The sequence below is a fragment of the Watersipora subatra genome, chromosome 8 (genome assembly GCF_963576615.1).
Source record: "Watersipora subatra chromosome 8, tzWatSuba1.1, whole genome shotgun sequence".
NCBI classification, from domain to species: Eukaryota; Metazoa; Bryozoa; class Gymnolaemata; order Cheilostomatida; family Watersiporidae; genus Watersipora; species Watersipora subatra.
Genome location: NC_088715.1, coordinates 43522502 through 43540880, shown reverse-complemented (window position 1 = coordinate 43540880; position 18379 = coordinate 43522502). Strand labels below are relative to the sequence as shown.

The 18379-nt window shown below is 37.1% G+C and overlaps 1 protein-coding gene across 2 annotated transcripts in view; it reads left to right on the top strand.

Annotated features, from left to right (window-relative positions):
* The window catches only part of LOC137401388 (tripeptidyl-peptidase 2-like), a 58279-nt gene that overhangs the window by 15350 nt on the left and 24550 nt on the right, over nucleotides 1-18379 (top strand). For both annotated transcript variants that reach the window (XM_068087713.1, XM_068087714.1), the window contains 7 exons: nucleotides 3767-3843; nucleotides 4218-4345; nucleotides 6009-6149; nucleotides 7228-7335; nucleotides 9830-9945; nucleotides 12953-13133; nucleotides 13988-14166. In XM_068087713.1, the coding sequence (XP_067943814.1) occupies nucleotides 3767-3843; nucleotides 4218-4345; nucleotides 6009-6149; nucleotides 7228-7335; nucleotides 9830-9945; nucleotides 12953-13133; nucleotides 13988-14166 (930 nt within the window). The remainder of the gene's footprint in view (nucleotides 1-3766; nucleotides 3844-4217; nucleotides 4346-6008; nucleotides 6150-7227; nucleotides 7336-9829; nucleotides 9946-12952; nucleotides 13134-13987; nucleotides 14167-18379) is intronic.

Below are 18379 nucleotides of genomic sequence, written 5' to 3'. Positions count from 1 at the left end.
AGAAACTGGGACATCGTGTACGTGTGTGCTTTGTGAGCCTTTTCAATTTGATTGGCCACTAGTATCTTTACAGCTATATAGCTTTAAAGATATATAGATTCAGCTATATAGCTTTAAAGATACTAGTGGCCAATCAAATTGAAAAGGTTTATAACATATTAACATCAGAATATGTCAGTAAGCTAGCTATGTTGTTTTTAAAGGCTGCAAATCTTTAACTCGGTCTTGGTTTTACACTGTCAAAAAAACTGCTAAGTGTCATTTTGTAATGATATCTCATTGTAAAGCTAGGATATACTGTTACCCACAGCATTTGAAGTCTAGCAAATTTTAAAACTGATCACATGGTCCACATATCGTAACAGGAGTTTTCAATTTGTAAATTGTATAATAATATATTTAAAGTATGTAAGAATAATACCATTTTCACTCTTTACAGATCAAGTCAAAATGAAAATCAATTTCAACTAAAAAGAATTGGAATGCTTTCGTTAGATTTATAAAATATTCCCCTTTTTTAATTGTATTAATGTATTAATACTTGTAATACTTGTATTAATACCTGTATTAATGTATATTAATTGTATGTGACAGTGTATTAATAGCGTATTAATTGTTAAATTAAAATTATTACTTGTAAAAACAGGTGATTAATGCTGCAGTGCTTGTACGCCATGGAGACCACTGCCTGGCGTATTCTAGTAGAGGCCAGCGGAGGTAGGCCTCTCTAGGATACCCCATATTTCAAATCTCCTCATGACTTGAAGAGGCTGTAACCACCAGGTTTTATTGCCTCTTACCATATCCAAGACTGTTGGATAGTTACCAACGTTACAGCCTACCTGGTAATTGGTATATACCGTTGCCTCTGTAAATCCTCATATTAGTTCGTCCTTTACTGTATAGTAGGCTATACACTTTCATTAATGCTAGAAACATGTAATATATATATATATATATATATATTTCAAGCAGTCAGACTTTCCTATATGGCATGATATAGTGCTATAAAATATGGTTCACTTGAAGCAAATAAATCTAAAACCAAGAAACTGTGTAATATACTTTATCAGTAGCAATCCATCACAACACTTTATGGTTATCATGAGTGATTAACACAGAGAAGGCAACTCGTATTATTGTTGATGTTAAAAAGGAAAACCATCACAATACTAACGCGGCCATGGACCTAGTAAATTACTTGCTGTGCTCGTTGCTGTAGTAGGCCTACTGTGGAACATGTGATTGGTGAACTATAATGGTGGAACGAAGTGGCCTGTAGGTTTGGATCAAAGGGCCATATGCGGGCACTGGAGATTATAGGTGTGAGACACAAGATCATTGGTAGAGCTCAGTGTTCTTAATGTTATTATAGGATATAATAGCTAGGGCACAGCAGCTTGTAGGTGGGCATAAGGGACTGGTGGGACACAGTAATTTATAGGTAGGCCATTGTTGTTCATGTATGGACATTGTGAACCAGAGTTGAGCACCTTACTCTGGCTCATTGCGGGTTCATATTCACTAAATTGAAAGCTGCCCTAATTCGTGGGAACAATTTCAACTTTTGTTTATCTTGTCATTAAGTGCTACTTTTTTTTACTAATGATGGGCAAGTTAGTGCTTCTGGCTGACACTGTTTGGATTACCCCTCTCGTTTGACCCGAATTTAAGGTTTAATGTTTTATTTTTATGGATTCTTGTTTGTCATTGAAATATTAAAGGTTGACTTGCAACAAAATTCACATCACAGTTATTCGGTATCAAAAGGTTTAACACGTTTTACTCTTCTGTGTTGTAGGTGCAAAATATGTGGAAATGTGATTACAAGCTCTTAAAAGCAAAAACGAACAGTTAATCGCAGCCATCACGAAAACGCTGTAGATTGGAATCCCTTTCCAAAACGGCTCAAATGGGACGTAGATGAACACGATGGCTTCTGTTTACACTTTCATGCAACCTCATTCGTCGAAATATTTTCACAAATATACTTCAAGCCTTCAATAAAACCACGTCTATTGTTCTTACACGTCTATTTCATCATCGTTGTAATGATGTTACTTTGAGTACTGGCATCTTAAAGCCTACCGTAAAAATTCGTGTCATTTTTTAACCTCAACTCGAAGGAGTGCATATCATTCTTTGATAAACACGATGAGCCTGTTGGTCGTGATAGTTTTTGTGATAGTCGAAAAATGTTGCAGAAATTGTTCGCGCTATTTGGCAGGAAGTACGGGTCACATGATCAGATTACAACTGCATGATTAGACCAAGCCGAACCAAAACTGTAACATAGAGCTCATCTATATTTGATATGGGCTTTTCGGTTGAACCCGCAGTGTTTGTCATAAACTAGTGCTACGAGACGTTTACTATTGCTGTTTCATATTGAGCCTCTTATTGGCTTTTAATTTCACGTTTACTATTGCTGTTTCATATTGAGCCTCTTATTGGCCTTTAATTTCACGTGATAACATCATGTGTCAAAACAATAACCACAATGTTTAAGCACATTGTCGAATCAACGAAATTTTGTGATGAGTGCGGGTAACCCTTTCAATGCCGTAGACGCATAAATGCGTTTTCTATGGTCGAGTGCCGTAGACGCATAATCGCTACTTTCTCAGTAATTGCATAGTTACTTCATGGTATTATTCGTTCACAACATAACCCACGGTCTTTAAGACTCATAATATTGACAACGTTGTCCAAAGATATCTCTATAAAATTAGCCTAAAATAACGGAGCAATTTTAAACTTTTGTTTGAGAACTACTAACCTAAAAACGAACAATTTTTTTGTAAGTTTTTCTAAGTGTCGCGCAAGTCAGAAAACAGGTAATTACTTATGTTGATGGCGTTATAGCCTATTTAGATTTTCGTGATTATACAGATAATTCAAGTAGCAGCAGTGACTCTGATAGTGGTGAAAGTCATGGTTTTGTAAGAGTAAGAAACATTGTGGAGGATCGTCTTAGCTTCGTAGCAATCGCTTCACATAGCTTTATCATCGTACAAAGTATATATACATTAAATCTTTTGCATAGCTGTGTTAGTTAAAACGTTGAGAAGTTAAAATATGATACAAAAATGTTCTAGATAGAGTTTGAAATTGAAAAAATATATATACATATCTTGAAGCAATATCGGCAATTTTCAGTAAAATGGCTGGCACTAGCCCGATAGCTAAATTTGTACATGGATGGCACTGAAAGGGTTAACTGTTCGTTTTGAGTTTTTAAGGGCTTGTAATCACATTTCCACATATTTTGCACCTCCAACACATCAGAGTGAGACGTAGTAAACCTTTTGATACCAAATAACTGTAATATGAATTTTATTGCAAGTAAACCTGTAAGGGTTATCTAGTCATGCTTGCATCTTTTGAGACAGTTTGCTGTTCAAAATAAATAAACTGGAAAAGTTTTATGATCAAAAACTCTTTTTATAGCAATCAATACAGATGAAATATTACCTAGGCGAATTTACTGGCATTTCGTTGTGGAAAATAAGAGACCAGATTCTGCATTCTTTTTACTGCACCCATTTTGGACAGACTTGTTTGCCCATTCTGAACAACATAGCCTGTTGTAGCCATAATATGTACATAGATGTATATATTATGGCTGTCTATAGCATAGACATGCAGAGATTTGTTTACATTATTATTATTTGAAGGTCATATGCAGATTACCTCTCGCTTGCAGTGGAATCTGACAAACTGATATTTAGTCGTAGCTTTTCATATCAACCAATGTTTTTTTCAGATGGTTCGGGTCATTGAATGGAAATGCGACCTCGTCAATTTGAGTTTTGGAGAGACAGTCCGATGGTGTGATGATAGGCAAGTGTACCTTGTATCCATTTCATGGAGTTATCTTACTCTATGACGTCTCTAGTAAAATAGTGTACATTCCATAGTTATTTTACCCTATGGTGTTACTATTCGTATAACATCCATAGACATATTTTAACTAATGATATCACCATTTATATGCATTCCATTAAGCTCACTTAGCTTAGTGTCACTAGTAATATGTATATATATATATAATGTTTATATATATAATGTTTATATATATAATGTTTATACTTATATATAAACTTATAGGTTATCAGTTTGATGTTTCCACTATTGAGGAAGTCATATATCAGAGCCCAAAGTTTACTAATTGTTGCTATCACCTTGCTAATTGCAATTACTATTCTATCTTATAGCCGGTGCTTTGATGTCATAAATGATGCTGTGGAAAATCATGGCGTGCTTTTCTTCGCGTCGGCAGGAAACTCTGGGCCAGCTCTGAGCACTGCCGGGGCATCCGGTTGTGCGTGTTCATCCGCAATCGGTTAGTAACTTGTAGGTTTCTTCAGCTCAAGTATTCATGCATTGCTGTTCATTAAAAACTGGTTTTTTTGCTGGTGTAGTATCTGATAGATCTGTAAATTAAAATGGAGTTGGGCTACCATCCAACCGGAAATTGATTCCATTTTATTAATTTTCTCTTCGAGCCATTTAAGAGTGACTTAAGAAGTGATGATGACGCTTCAAAAATGATCATCTATTTTGGAATGTTTGTCAGGTTATTTGTATTTCTTCATGTTTGCATTCGTATATTTATTCATCATTTGTCATTTAGCTGTGTCACTGTGTAGTCAGAGCAGCCATCCGCTATACATCTCATCTCTTGTCTCTCCCTCGCTATAATCTGATTTCATGGACTTTTTCACTGGATGTGCTCAGGGGGTTTTCAGAGTTATTTTATAAACAAATCCTGGTAAATTCTACTCTTGTTAATAATATGTTTTTATTAGCTATTTCATCACTTCTGACCTCAATGGCATTATTATCCTGTATGGCTACACATCATCTATTCAATGTTGTTACCTCATCGAGATAGCCTATCAACTTTTACGTGATTGGTTGATTTCGATCAGTAGATGTTCTCTTCCAAATACAATCTCAGTGTGGTTCAGTTTTCACCCAATACGAGGTTTTGCTAAAAAAACTCAGGTCCTTAACCCATCCTAGTTATACATAGAGTTTATTATCTGGTTTATATAGTTCTGGTTGTCACCAACTAAAGTTTTACCAATTTATAAACATGCAACAGTCTATTACCAAGCAAAATCTATGTTAGGATTATTCGCTCGTTTGATTATTCTTTTGGAATTTGGATAAGTCATTTTCGTAGTTTTCAATTTAGTACATTGAGTTAATTGTTATACAGTTGCTATATTGCTGTACGACAACATTTGAAGTACATGGTATCAGTAGTTTAATTTTGAGTTACATCATCTAGCAATTTTGTTGGTAAGACAATAAAGGTAACTCGCTGTGTATTCATGGTCTACCAATTTCTGACTACAAACAAATTATGTTTCTAATCTTCTCAACTGAATTACTTACGGAACTTGGTGAGCATTAAATAGAAAACAAAATGAAATGGTAACATTAAATAAATCATAGACTGATAAAATCCATTAAACTTCTCCCTGGTAGTTAGTCTTTCCGGTTAGTCTGGCTACCATTGAATCACGCGCTGTTTGTCACATTATTTAATTCTGACTATAACTGGCAGCTAGATAATTTAGACTTGACATCACTTATTGGTCTTGTCACTGCTAATATGACAATAGCAGTAAGTGATATGAAGTGTGAAGTCTAAATTTTATTTAGACTTCACATCATTGATTAAATTGATTTAATCTAAAATAAAAACAAACAAGTGTCTGCAGTTCTCATTTGCAAAGTATACTTCTGATTGTGCAAGGAAATAGGGATTCTAGTAAGTTTGCAACTGTGCATCATTTTAACCCATTTGCTGACACCCACTTTCACTATGCTTGTACTGCCAACAATGGTACAAGTATTTGTCATGCTAGCAGGAGTTTAAATTAATGTAAAGGCAGAAAATAAGTTAGGTCAATGCGAAGAGCGCACCAGTTTTTCGTAGGGCTGTTTCTTGTAGTTGATGGTAACGCGTGATGATTTTCTAGTTTGTTATGTAGGTGTGGGTGCGTATGTTTCTCCGGATATGATGCGAGCGGCACACTCTATGCGAGACATGGTTCCTCCTAACACCTATACCTTTTCGTCAAGGGGCCCGACTATTGATGGAGCTCTCGGAGTTTCCATCTGTGCTCCTGGAGGTTAGTAGTGTCGGCTATTCTTATCCTTATCATCTCGCTAAGTTACTCTAATTAAAACATCGACTAGCTATGTTGGTTGTAGCCGTTGTAAGTACCAAAATCTCCTTCCTAGCAATCACTATTCTCTCACGAGGCGGTGACATGCTTAATCCACAAGTTTGCGTCCGCAGAAGTGAAATAGCAAAAACCCGCAAATCTAGTGAGTATGGTTACACACGACTTTTTATGGAATGTTTCATGCTGGCAGAAAATGAAAATGGCGCTCGCAGATGATGCGCAACAAAATTCCATGCAAATAAATGTTTCCATTTTAAACATTTTCCACCCTGAATTCAGTCAATCCCATTTGGATTTTTCACTGCTCTGAAGTCTAGCGTAGCATTCCTTATCTTTTTTAATGAAGCGCCTGCATAAATCAAAAACATGCGTATTCCCTTTGAAACACTTCTGGCATGGTAAGGCGGTGTGTGCACAATTCCAGATCATCCATTATCATTCCCGCCATGAGAACCTCGTATGTGTGATCTTTCAAATGCTAGTTTTGCACTTGAGATCAGTTGATGGCACCATAATACTCATGCTTGGGTACTTGACCCATGATGTGTAATGCGCATGCTTGGGTTGATGACAGCCCAATACTGACATGTCACTCTTTACAAGTAATTCTGCATCGTCGAGTAGAGCTTTCGCTTTTTAATAAGTTCTGGAAAGGATAAAAACATCTTTGCGATAGATTTTTGACTGATAATCAGAAAAAAATTTTTTTTATTGAAAATTCGCTTTACGCTATCAGCTCATCTGGCTGTGGCTTTGCTTTAATCACTTACTTCTAGTAAGTTCCATAGATATAGAAATGACTTGTAACCCAAAATTGTAAGTTAGAATTATCACTCTATCACATGACAGTGGCAAGGAATTGAGTCAGTGTTGTTTGAAAGCCAGATCAAAGCTCATATTGACGAATTATTGCAAGATGGTTATGTTTGAGGCATGCTGAGCAATGGTTGTCTCGTGGTTTCATCGGACCGTGGTCCTGTAATGTGAAGTTCTTCAACATGTTTGATTTGTGTATTTTCAGGAGCTGTAACATCAATTCCTAACTGGGAACTGTGCAATGGAGAGCTGATGAACGGTACTAGCATGGCATCCCCCAATGCTACAGGATGCATGGCTCTCGTGCTATCAGGTTGGTGAAGTTAACAGGAGTCCTTGTTCTTGAATACTTGTGATATTTCTACAACCAACTTCGTTTGATGGCCTGTGCTGATCAATGAAGAAAATATGTTTTCATCTAAAAATATTTGGCTTGTATGTCTTAGTTTATTCTTTATTGCCGTGAAGAGCTATGCTGTTTTTCCTGTGTTTATTGATAAGTCCGAGCGAACACTAAAAGTTGTGCTTTTAAATTAATTAAGGTTGACTTGCACCAAATTTCACATTACAATTATTTGGTATCAAAAGATTCACCATGTCTTACTCTGTTGTGTTGTAGGTGCCAAATGTGTGGAAAAGTGATTACAAGCTCTTAAAAGCTCAAAACGAAAAGCCGCCGTAGATTGGAATCTATTTATTTTCTGATGTAGCCATGAAATTTGGTTATTGTCTTGTCACGAGATGTTCTCACGTGAATTGAAAGGCCAATAAAAAGCTCAATTTAAACTTATCATAGCACTAGTTTATGACAAACACTTCGGGTTTTACCGAAGACCCCGTATCGAATATAGATTCTCGCTACTTAACAGTTTTGTTTCGGCCTGGTCTAAGCGGCAAGTCGTAATCTGATCATGTGACCCAATACTTCGCAAATAATTTTTGCAGCACTCTTTGATTATTACAGGTGGCCAACAGGCTTGTCATGATTATCAGATAATGATATGTACTCCTTCGAGGTAAGGCTGAAAAATTAAATGAATTTTTACGGTAAGTTATAAGATATCCCTGTTTAAAGTGACAGCATTACAATGACGATAAAAAGACGCGTAAGAACAATAGACATGGTTTTATTGAATGCGTGAAGTATATTTGTGAAACTATTTCGATGAATAAGGTTACATGAAAGTGTAAACAGAAACCATCTCTCACAACTACGTCACATTTGAGCCGTTTTAGAAAGAGAATCCAAACTACTTCGGTCTCGTGTGGCTGCGATTAACTGTTCATTTTTTAGTTTTTAAGAGCTTGTAATGACATCCCAACATATTTGGGACCTACAACACAACAGAGTAAGACATGGTGAATCTTTTGATATCAAATAACTGTAATGTGAATTTTGTTGCAAGTCAACTTTTACGTTGACGATTACCATGTGTGCATTGATTGAGCTACTTGAACAGTCTCCTGGGGAAACCTAAATGTCTTTTATCATTATCATGGGTGAACAAAATTCATGTCAATTTCTGCCAAAGATATTAAAGCTGTCACTTGGTAACATAGACAGAGATATCAATGTTCAGAGATATCACGTTTTAAATATTGTCGGCAATGCATTTATTGATGAGCTATGATGTGAAATGTTATCTAATGGTGAATAGCGTTAAGCTATGTAAAAGTATATACCGAGAATGGATGGAGGAGAAACTAATAAGTGTGAAATTCGATGTTCTAGATTAAAATTTAAAACTTTCCCACAGGGTTCGATGATCTTTTGACCGATTTATATAATAAAAGTAATATTTCATACGAGGAATATAGTGATGCATGTATAATTATAAGTGATGAATAATGGAATAGAAAGGGAGAGGTGATGGTTATAGCAGATCGGATGGTGGTAGAACAATGCGTATAAAACATTGTGTAAAGACTAACGTTGGTTTCTGCCGCAAAGAATGTTTAAAAGCATTTCATGGCATGCTTTGAAACATATCAAGCTATTCAAGCATGGATAGTTGCGGTAATACATATGTGCTACGTTTGTTCATAGAATATTGATGCTATATTTTTACACAAAAAGTTACACAAGTTCAGATCGTTTTTAAAAAATTACGGATTTCGAGACATAAGAGCTTTAAGAGCTTGCTGTTTTCCCACGGTGTCAACAACATGCTCAGAATGCCGTTGACCAGTTTTGCCCCTTGGAAGATGGCTGGCACTCTCTAAAATTAAAAATAAGAGTATTTTTCGGCATAATATGCTCCATTGACACCGGTACAGTATTCATCGCAAGAACTATGAGCTGCCTGTTAGGTCACACCCACAAAATGCCTTGAGCACACCCATTCGCTCTTCTCTCGGCTTCCTCCATTAAAAGTTCTTCAGATCACATTTACTAGTTGTCTTTTTGAGCCTGAACTACCAGCTGGTCACCTTCTCTTCTAACTTTGAACAATTTTCGCTGAGCAATGAAGCTTCAAATCGTTTCAGGGAGACATTTTCTTTCTAACAAACTTACGGGCAACAAATTTTTTAGAAATTGTTGCTCACTACTACCAGAAGAGAGCGATAAGGAAGAATTTCCACACATTTGTAACTTTAAAAATAATTGGAGTGTTCTTAAGAGAGTTACTATATCTGGGCCATGTGTGTCGAGACATTAAGAGCCAGGTACTTATGGCATGGTCGTTTGAAGCTAATGCCTGGTTTTGCTATGGGTCATCAGTGTATGCCCAGTGTTACAAAACGTCGTATTGTCTGATAACGTACTGAAAGTCTTTCAGTTGGTGTAAAATGTTGTTCCCTTGTAGGTCTAAAGAGTAGAACGGTGCCGTACAGTACAGCCAGTACTCGTAGAGCCATGCGCAACACTGCCAAGGCAGTCGAAGCCGCTGACACCTTCTCTCTTGGCTACGGGCTCATTCAGGTAGTCAAATAGTTAATTGAGTAACTTGCGTTTGGTCTCTTTAAAAAGTTTATATTATTTTGTACTTGTAACAGGGCGGTAATATCCTTATCGCGCGTCTGTCATAAAAAGCGCTTGTGTTGTAAACAAGAACCGGCTTCATCTATGTCGAGTTGTTTGCTAGGCCACTTTAATTTACATCCCAAACATTTCAGCAAATGCTCTTTATACTGTAAAACCTCTATTGGAACGCCGTGACAATTTATTTTTCAACCCTTATACAGTAGATGCTCATATAAGGTATACATCCTATAACGTATTTCCAATAACATACCAGATTTATATAAACTTTTTACTTTGTTCTACATAACAAATTCCATATAACGTAAAGTGTCAAGTCAGGTCAGTTCTGTAATTTGATTTGAATGTTAATCTATTTTGCTGCACTTCTGAAAAAAATGATGTGCATACAGCGTTATATCTATTATATATACAATTTTCGCGACATTCTAGTTCATTTTGGTGAATCGTCAGACGTGTCGACAAAGCAAATAATAGGACTGCTGTGCAATTGTTCTCAAATACAAAGGCAATTGATTGGTGCTAGGATCGGTCTACTAATTTGAATGTCACAAATTGGGAGTGTCTCAGAAAGCCGTGACTGTAACCGTGACCCCTGAAAACAGATAGGCGACGAACAGCTTTTTATAGTAAACATATTTTGTTGTTTTGCTTTATTGTAGACCTATGAAATATTTATTATTAATTTTCCTTTGTATAATAGATTTTGCTGTTTGGAAAACAAGCAAATCGTTGTGAATGAATGTCGAAGATGAGCGCTCCTATCAGCTCATTTTAAAAATTAGCACAATCATGGTCTATAAAACCAGTTAAATTGATCATAAAAAGGAGAGAAGTTGTTGATGCAAACCAATAATACTGCAGTCACGGTGCAGCGCACAAAATAAATGAGTTAAGTCAAGTTTTTTCTTTCGCATGGCCAAATAGGTGAGTATGGAAAGATCTTGTAACGAATGAGGCAATTTATATCTATTTCACTGTTCTTATTCATTAAAATCCCTATAACATAGGCGTTCCTTAAACGGATTATTTACGCTGCAGGAGCGCCTACTGTAGTGGCGCCTACTGTAGTGGCGGCCAAATAGAGGCTAGCATTGTATTTTTTGAATAACTCGTCTAAATTTGTATGCTGCAGGAGCGCCTACTGTAGTGGCGGCCAAATAGAGGCTGGCATTGTATTTTTTGAATAGCTCGTCAGAATTTTGGCCAGATAAATTCAACCATTTTACGGGCGAAGCGAATGCCATCTATATTTTACACACTCTTTTTGGGCGGAGTGACGTTAGCCCCTTTTGGATGCAATAAATTTGCTAACTTTCAACTTGTCATAGTCTCTGAATAAATACGCATTGGGAATCCGTAAAATATCTCTACCAGTTGATATATATTGCTTAAAATTAACCGGCGATGATGTTATAGCCTGTGCACAAAAGTGTGTGGACAGGCTATAATTTCATAGTGTTGAATGATATCTCATTGCATTCATTGATATGTTTGCTACAGTTTGCGGCAAAAGCTGACTTTTCATGTGCAACAGAACAGGAGTTAGGAGCGTCAATCGATTATAAGCCGAGTTAAGATAACTGCAAGGATACTATCAAATAGTATGCTATAAATCAGCTAATTCATTCATTACTCTACAGGATGAAATTATTCAATGATTTGATAATTTCGTGAATTCGCGTGCTGTCAATTCTGCGAATTATTAAAATCCTCGAGTAATTAGTTTTATTTTTAACATACGGGAAAACAACTACTACTTCAAATTAATAACTAGTCGCTAGGCAGAGATAAGAAACGTAGCTGTGTTCCAAATTCTTTTAAAATCATCGCCAGGGTCTTGTGTTGAGCTCATTACCAATGCATCACACTAATTTACAAAATTATTCAAAGTTGTTACAAGTTATTCGGAATTCGCAGGGTGTCATCATCGCAAAAATCTCTCCTGCAGTTCTGTACGTTGAGAAAACTCATAACTTACCACAAGTTGTTGGTTCACCGAAGGCTTCCGAATCTATGCATATGCATGACAACCTCTGGATTCAGTCAAACATTTATAGCTTAACATGATCGACAAAAATTTCCTAGCTAAATATAAACCTAAACATGTGGTATACGCACGTGAAGGTTTTAATCTATTGCTAGTGGCTTTCACGGATTAATTTCTTCGTGAATGTGTTTATCTGCGAATAATTAATTCCGCGAGTATGCATAAAAAGACAATTCTCACGAAATTTAACTCTGCGAGTTATTTCATTCTCTAGGGTATATAATAATGGTTTATCAACTGCTAAAGATATATATTCAAGAGCAAGTGACATAAAAAAACATACTTGTTACACAAGCAAAAAAGTATTTGCATCGTTTGCTCGACCAGTTGCATTGTGATTGTTGCTTATGACGAAACGAACATTTTCTTCTGGCTGCTCAATACTTTCGACAATGTCTTCTGACCTCAACTCTTCTGCACAGCTGAACTAGTCGATATTAGCGTCCAAACAATCTTTTAGCTGAGCAAAACTTTAAAAGTAAAAGTTTACCACTTTTAGCCTAAAAATAGTCATTGATATACCATTGTAAATGTGAAACATTTTTCACATACATCAAATTATCAAGACTATGTTGAACTAGGAACTACTATTAGCCTGATACAGTCACTAATTATTTCTGTTGTGTTGCTTTCAAAATTTTAATAAAAAAACTGAAAAGCTTCCTAGATGGAAAACAGACTTTGATATGAACAGAAATAATGAATGAATTACTCGCTATTGATGTAATCGAGTTATTTTTAATACGATTTTGTGAACACTTTTCTACTGATCACTTGCTATTATGGGTTCGTAGAGATAAAAGAATGCCAAAGTGGCGGTCGAATAGAGGTGTGGCTCAAATAAAGGTGGTGTTCAGTTAGAGGTTTTACAGTATTTACTCTTCTGTCTGGTTGTAGGTTGACAAGATGTTTGAACACATGCTGGAGCATAAGCAACAGACTGAAAACAGGGTGGAATTCAGGGTGAAAGTCGGAACCCGTCGAGGAATCTATGTCCGAGAACCTTCTGACCATGCCTATAAGCAGTGGACCTACCCGATCAATGTCACCCCTCTCTTTGTTACTAACGACCCTCTAGGTAAGCCTGAGAAAATTGTAACACTTCACTGCCACCGGCCGAGTTTTGTCGAGTTTTTAATTGATTTTGAAATGGCTTCATGGTGAAGTGAATCTACAAAACATTCCAGTACAGTCATACCTCTACAGACAAGTGTCATAGCTTGCGAGAAACTCGACCAAAATTCTGAGTTGACTTTCTAGCAAGTTTCTTCCTTGATGCGCAAGTAATATGTGAGATATGAGCCACAGATAGGAGCCAGTTCTTGATAGCTTCTACACTATATGGCCAAGTATGCCAGTTCTTGATGGCTTCTACACTATATGGCCAAGTATGCCAGTGCACCGGGAATTAATAGCATCGATGAAGCAACATGGATACCTCGGAAAAGTTAACAGCTGTCAAACTTTGCCGATGTTTTGCCCAGCATTGACGACAGCCTCTACAATGTGCCCCATTTCGGTGATAGTAATTTGCAGCCACAAATAGCGTGATTTACTTCCATTTATGACAGTTGCTGCGGGACTAGAATTCGATTCAAGCGCATGAAAACAAAAAGGTTTTTCTGCGAAAAATAAAAAAATGTGAAAACACTACATCACGGATTATTCGCTGTTGCAACGCGGATGGGTTTCTGATAGTGCGAACATGGTTATCATCGACGATCACTGAAGTATTTTAGCATCAACACCGAAATACGGTGATATAGTGTGATCCAGCCTTTAATTTGAGGCTAGTGGCTGTTGAAGATTGTTTTATGTCTGATAGTCGAACTCGGCTATACATACTGGGAGTAGGCCTTTGCTGTGCTATGATTGTAATGGCAGTCATACACCTTTGAATAACTAAAGCTCACCAGTGGAGTATTTATATAGATGAAGGAAGCAACACCCAGCTGAGGAAAGATATGATTGACTTCCAAAAGTCTCTTGTGTTGACTTGCAAGGATTCATGGGTAAATCACCCTAGTCACCTTCAGGTTATGAGCCAGTCAAGGTACTTCTCCGTCAAGTTGGATGTGGATAGCTTGAAGCCAGGTGCCTATTACACTGAGGTAATGTAAATATAGACGACACCGTTTCGTGGTTGCCCTTCTCTGTGCAAACATTTGGTCGACGCGATTCAAGTAGTGTAAATTGTTAAGTTGATTAATTAATCTTCATGTTTGTAGTTCTGCTGTAGTTTGCTTGTTGAAACTAAGAACTACCATGAAGTGCAGGCTTATTTATGTGCGGTTGCTGATAGGTAGGTTTAGTTGGAGGTTATTTATGGTGACATTGACAACTCTGGGTTTTATACTAAGTATGAAAACGGAGGTACGATCGAACCTCGACATACACAGCTAACCAGTTGAGGTACGAGTTTTTGTGTGTTAAAACTGTCGTATCCTACATGAATACATAGCTTTCTTATTTGATTTGCTTCAGACCCCTAAGCAGCTGTTTGATTTTTTGTGAAATACAGAATAGACAACTGGATATATTAATATTTTCGTGAACAGTTATGGTGTATTTATAACACACTCATAATTGTTGATGGAATCAAGGTCAATATTGAGTTGTATATAGAGGAAGCTTGTACTTTTACCTTGCTACTCTAAATCCATTGTGCAACTGAAAATAAAAAGTGATAGGACAACCTGAGCTGAATAATCAACTGTAGCATTACATGTCACCTAATCCGCGTAACTGCAAACTAAATGTCTGTCCTCTGACCCAAATCCATGAAAATGCACCTGGCATGTGGATATTCGCAATAAATACATGACATGTACTTTTATCGTCTATCTATATATTATTTCTCAAAGGATGTCATCTTCTGTCGTCTGCCTGCATTCCGGCTAGATCTTCAGATTTTGATATTTAAAACCCGCATTCTGATGAATATGAATTCATGACGAATTTATCGACAAGTTTCTAATCTGAACGCACTACCGCTGAGCTTGAACGCCATAGCGGTTGGGAACATTTTAATGTAACGCACACATGCGTTTGCTAATTATTTTAGCCTTGCGCCTATGAGTTACGATGCTTCTGTTCAGAAGTATTTTGGGACCCAAGTACGAGTTCTGATCATTAAGTTCCCGGAATTGTGTTATCATGACTAATAGTCTATGTCGGAGTTACTTTTTCATGGTTGTAAACGAAAGAACAACTCCTAATTAGTTAGTACAGAAAGTTTTAGGCCGAAATTCGTAGTCGTTGCTAAGCAATATTAATAGAATCACGGACTAGTTTGGATCTTCCGGCGAATTTTTCAAAATGGCCGATCAAAACGAACAATGCGTCTGTATAAAATTTTGTGCCAAACTCAAATCACCATCAGATACCCTTCAAATGTTGCATACAGCCTTCGGGGATGAGTCCCTAAAGAAAACACAAGTCTATGAATGGCGCAAACGGTTTAGAGAAGGAAGAGAAGAGGTTGAAGACGATAAACGCTGTGGAGCTCCAACATCACAAAGGACTGTCACTGCTATTGACACTGTAAAGGCTATAGTCAACGCTGATCGCCGTGTTACTATGCGAGAAGTAAGCCAACAAACTGGGCTTTTTTTGGTACCATTCATAAAATATTAAAAGATGATCTTAACATGCATAGGGTAGCTGCCAAGTTTGTTCCACGTTTGCTGAATGATGATCAAAAGCAGAGAAGAAATGACATTTGTAGCGAACTTAAGACAGCAGTACTGCATGATCCCCACTTCCTAAAAACTGTTATAACAGCTGATGAAAGCTGGGTGTATGGGTACGACCCTGAAACTAAAATGCAGAGTTCACAGTGGAAGTCACCTGAGTCTCCTAGACCAAAGAAGGTGAAGATGTCACGGTCAGCGATCAAAATGCTTCTGGTTGTTTTCTTTGACATTGATGGAATAGTACACAAAGAATTCTTACCTCCAGGAACTACTGTTAATCAGTATGTTTACAGAGATATCCTAAGGCGCTTGAAAGAAAGTATCAGGCGCAAAACATCAGCTTTTGCGAAGCCAGGTGGTTGGAGGTTACATCATGATAACGCCCCAGCACACACATCTTTGACTGTGAATGAATTCTGTGCCAAACACTCCATCTCTATTGTGCCTCATCTTCCGTACTCACCAGACCTTGCTCCCTGTGACTTCTGGTTGTTTCCAAAGTTAAAATTTTCCCTTAAAGGTGAATGATTGGAAGACATCGAATCAATTAAAAGAAATACAACTTCGGAGTTCCAGGCCCTGAAGAAAGCGGACTTCTGTCACTGCTTTGAGCAATGGCAGCGGCGTTGGACTAAATGTATAGACTCTCAAGAAATGTATTTTGAAGGAGACTAATTTAGTTTGTTTGTAAAACTATCTATATTGCAACAATACAGCCATTCCTGGAACTTGTTGATCAGACCTCGTATATGCAACGCGATGCTTATTCGTCTTTTTTCGTTAGGGTTGATTTATTAGGCCTCACGATATCAACAATAATTTGTCTCAAACTTCAATTTGGTGATTTGTGTACTGATTATGTGCGTTATTAAAAGATATACGACACTGAACTTGCCATGGCGAGTTATCTGTATCCGTTATACGGTGTATCCGGTATCCGTTGAACAAACGTTTAGCAATGACAAAACTAATGTTAAATTTTAAGGTTTACTAAAATACATGCTAAACCTTCTTTCAATTAGGTGTTTAGTAAACTAAATTCATTCAAGTTAGATTCAGCGTTTACGTTATACGTCTGTCTCAAAGGTAAAAACTCTCCGCCGCGTAGTACGTTGTAATGTTATAGGCATAGAATTTACCAAGTGTAACCGAAAAAAACCTAATAGCCTCAGATTTTGATGATTTTTTAATATGTTGTTGTCCGTTTTGAAAAACGCTTAAATCTCTGGGATTTAAGCGTTTTGATCTTTTAGGGTTATCGGTTCAGTTGCTATGAGGATTTGAACTTTGATCATTTGTCGCCCGAGTTTGAGGGCATAGCACATCTAGCTGACTTTAGACTCATATAAATTCGAGAATATACAAGTTAGAAGTCTAGATTTTTTTGTGTCCATACACAATTTCCATATTTACACAAACAAATCTGTTTGTAATTTTTCGGATGATTAATGTGGGAAATAACTCTGACCGAAAATGCTATTTTAGCAACTATTCTAAAGCAATTATCACTACTAACATATAATTTGTCATTGTTTCTGATAATAGTTCTGAATTCCTCTAGGACTCAGCTATCCAAAACTAGTCTCATCTTCTCTGTAGATGCATCGGGTCAGCGTCTAGAAGCAATACAAGATGAATGTCTTCGTCAAAATACTGCAAAAGTAGAGGTCAAGGTCAACCTGTGGTTTCAACAAAGTCACACATTTTTCTCATGTTTTACACCATTTAACATATGCAGATTTCATTAAACCGTCAAAATTCTGTGTTTTAGACTGTAAAATGCTTAAAATTGAGTTCCAAATGCCCTCCAAACACCTTTGTAAATCGCCTTAATTAAATGAGATTATCTCCCCTTGTCAAGCTTTAACTTGGCTGATTATTATCTTATCAAGTTCAAACTTCCTGTGTGCTTGTGGTTTGTGATTGTAATAGTAATGAGCCTTAAAATATTCTCTTAACTTACATTCCTCAATGTTATCTATTGTTGTCGCTTCAAATGCATATGCTTTGCCCGAGTTGGTGGCAGATGGCGGCGCCACAGCTAATAGAACATGCTCTTGTGGTACCCAGCAGACGTCATCTCACTTTGGTCATGTGAAACCATTTGTTGAGCCTTTGTGCATAAATCTCATATTAACATCATTGTTCTCTTGATCACAGCCAATTGCCGTCCCCATATACCACCGACCATCATATATACAGGCCAGATATTGTCCAGGTTGAGGTGTTAAGGTATTGTTGGTAACATATGAGTCATCAGTCTTCCCAACTTTGTATCCTTGTAGCATACATTTTTCACCAACCAGTGGTCAAAGAGTGTTTTATGTACCCTAGAGGTGTTTTATGTATCAACTAGAGGTGTTTTATGTACCTACTGAAGAAGTCGCAGAACGAGCAGCAATTTTGCAACCAAGGTTCAAAGCAGCACAATGAGTCATTGGTTGTTGGGACCAGCACTGGTCCAAGCCACTCAGTAGAACAGCCATTGCAGTTTGCAAATTTTTACCACCGGTTGATAAAAAATGTATGCTACAAGGATACAAACTACATTTTTCATCAACCAGTGGTGAAAGTTTGCAAACTTCAATTGCTGTTCTACTGAATGGCTTAAACCAGTGCTCGTCCCAAC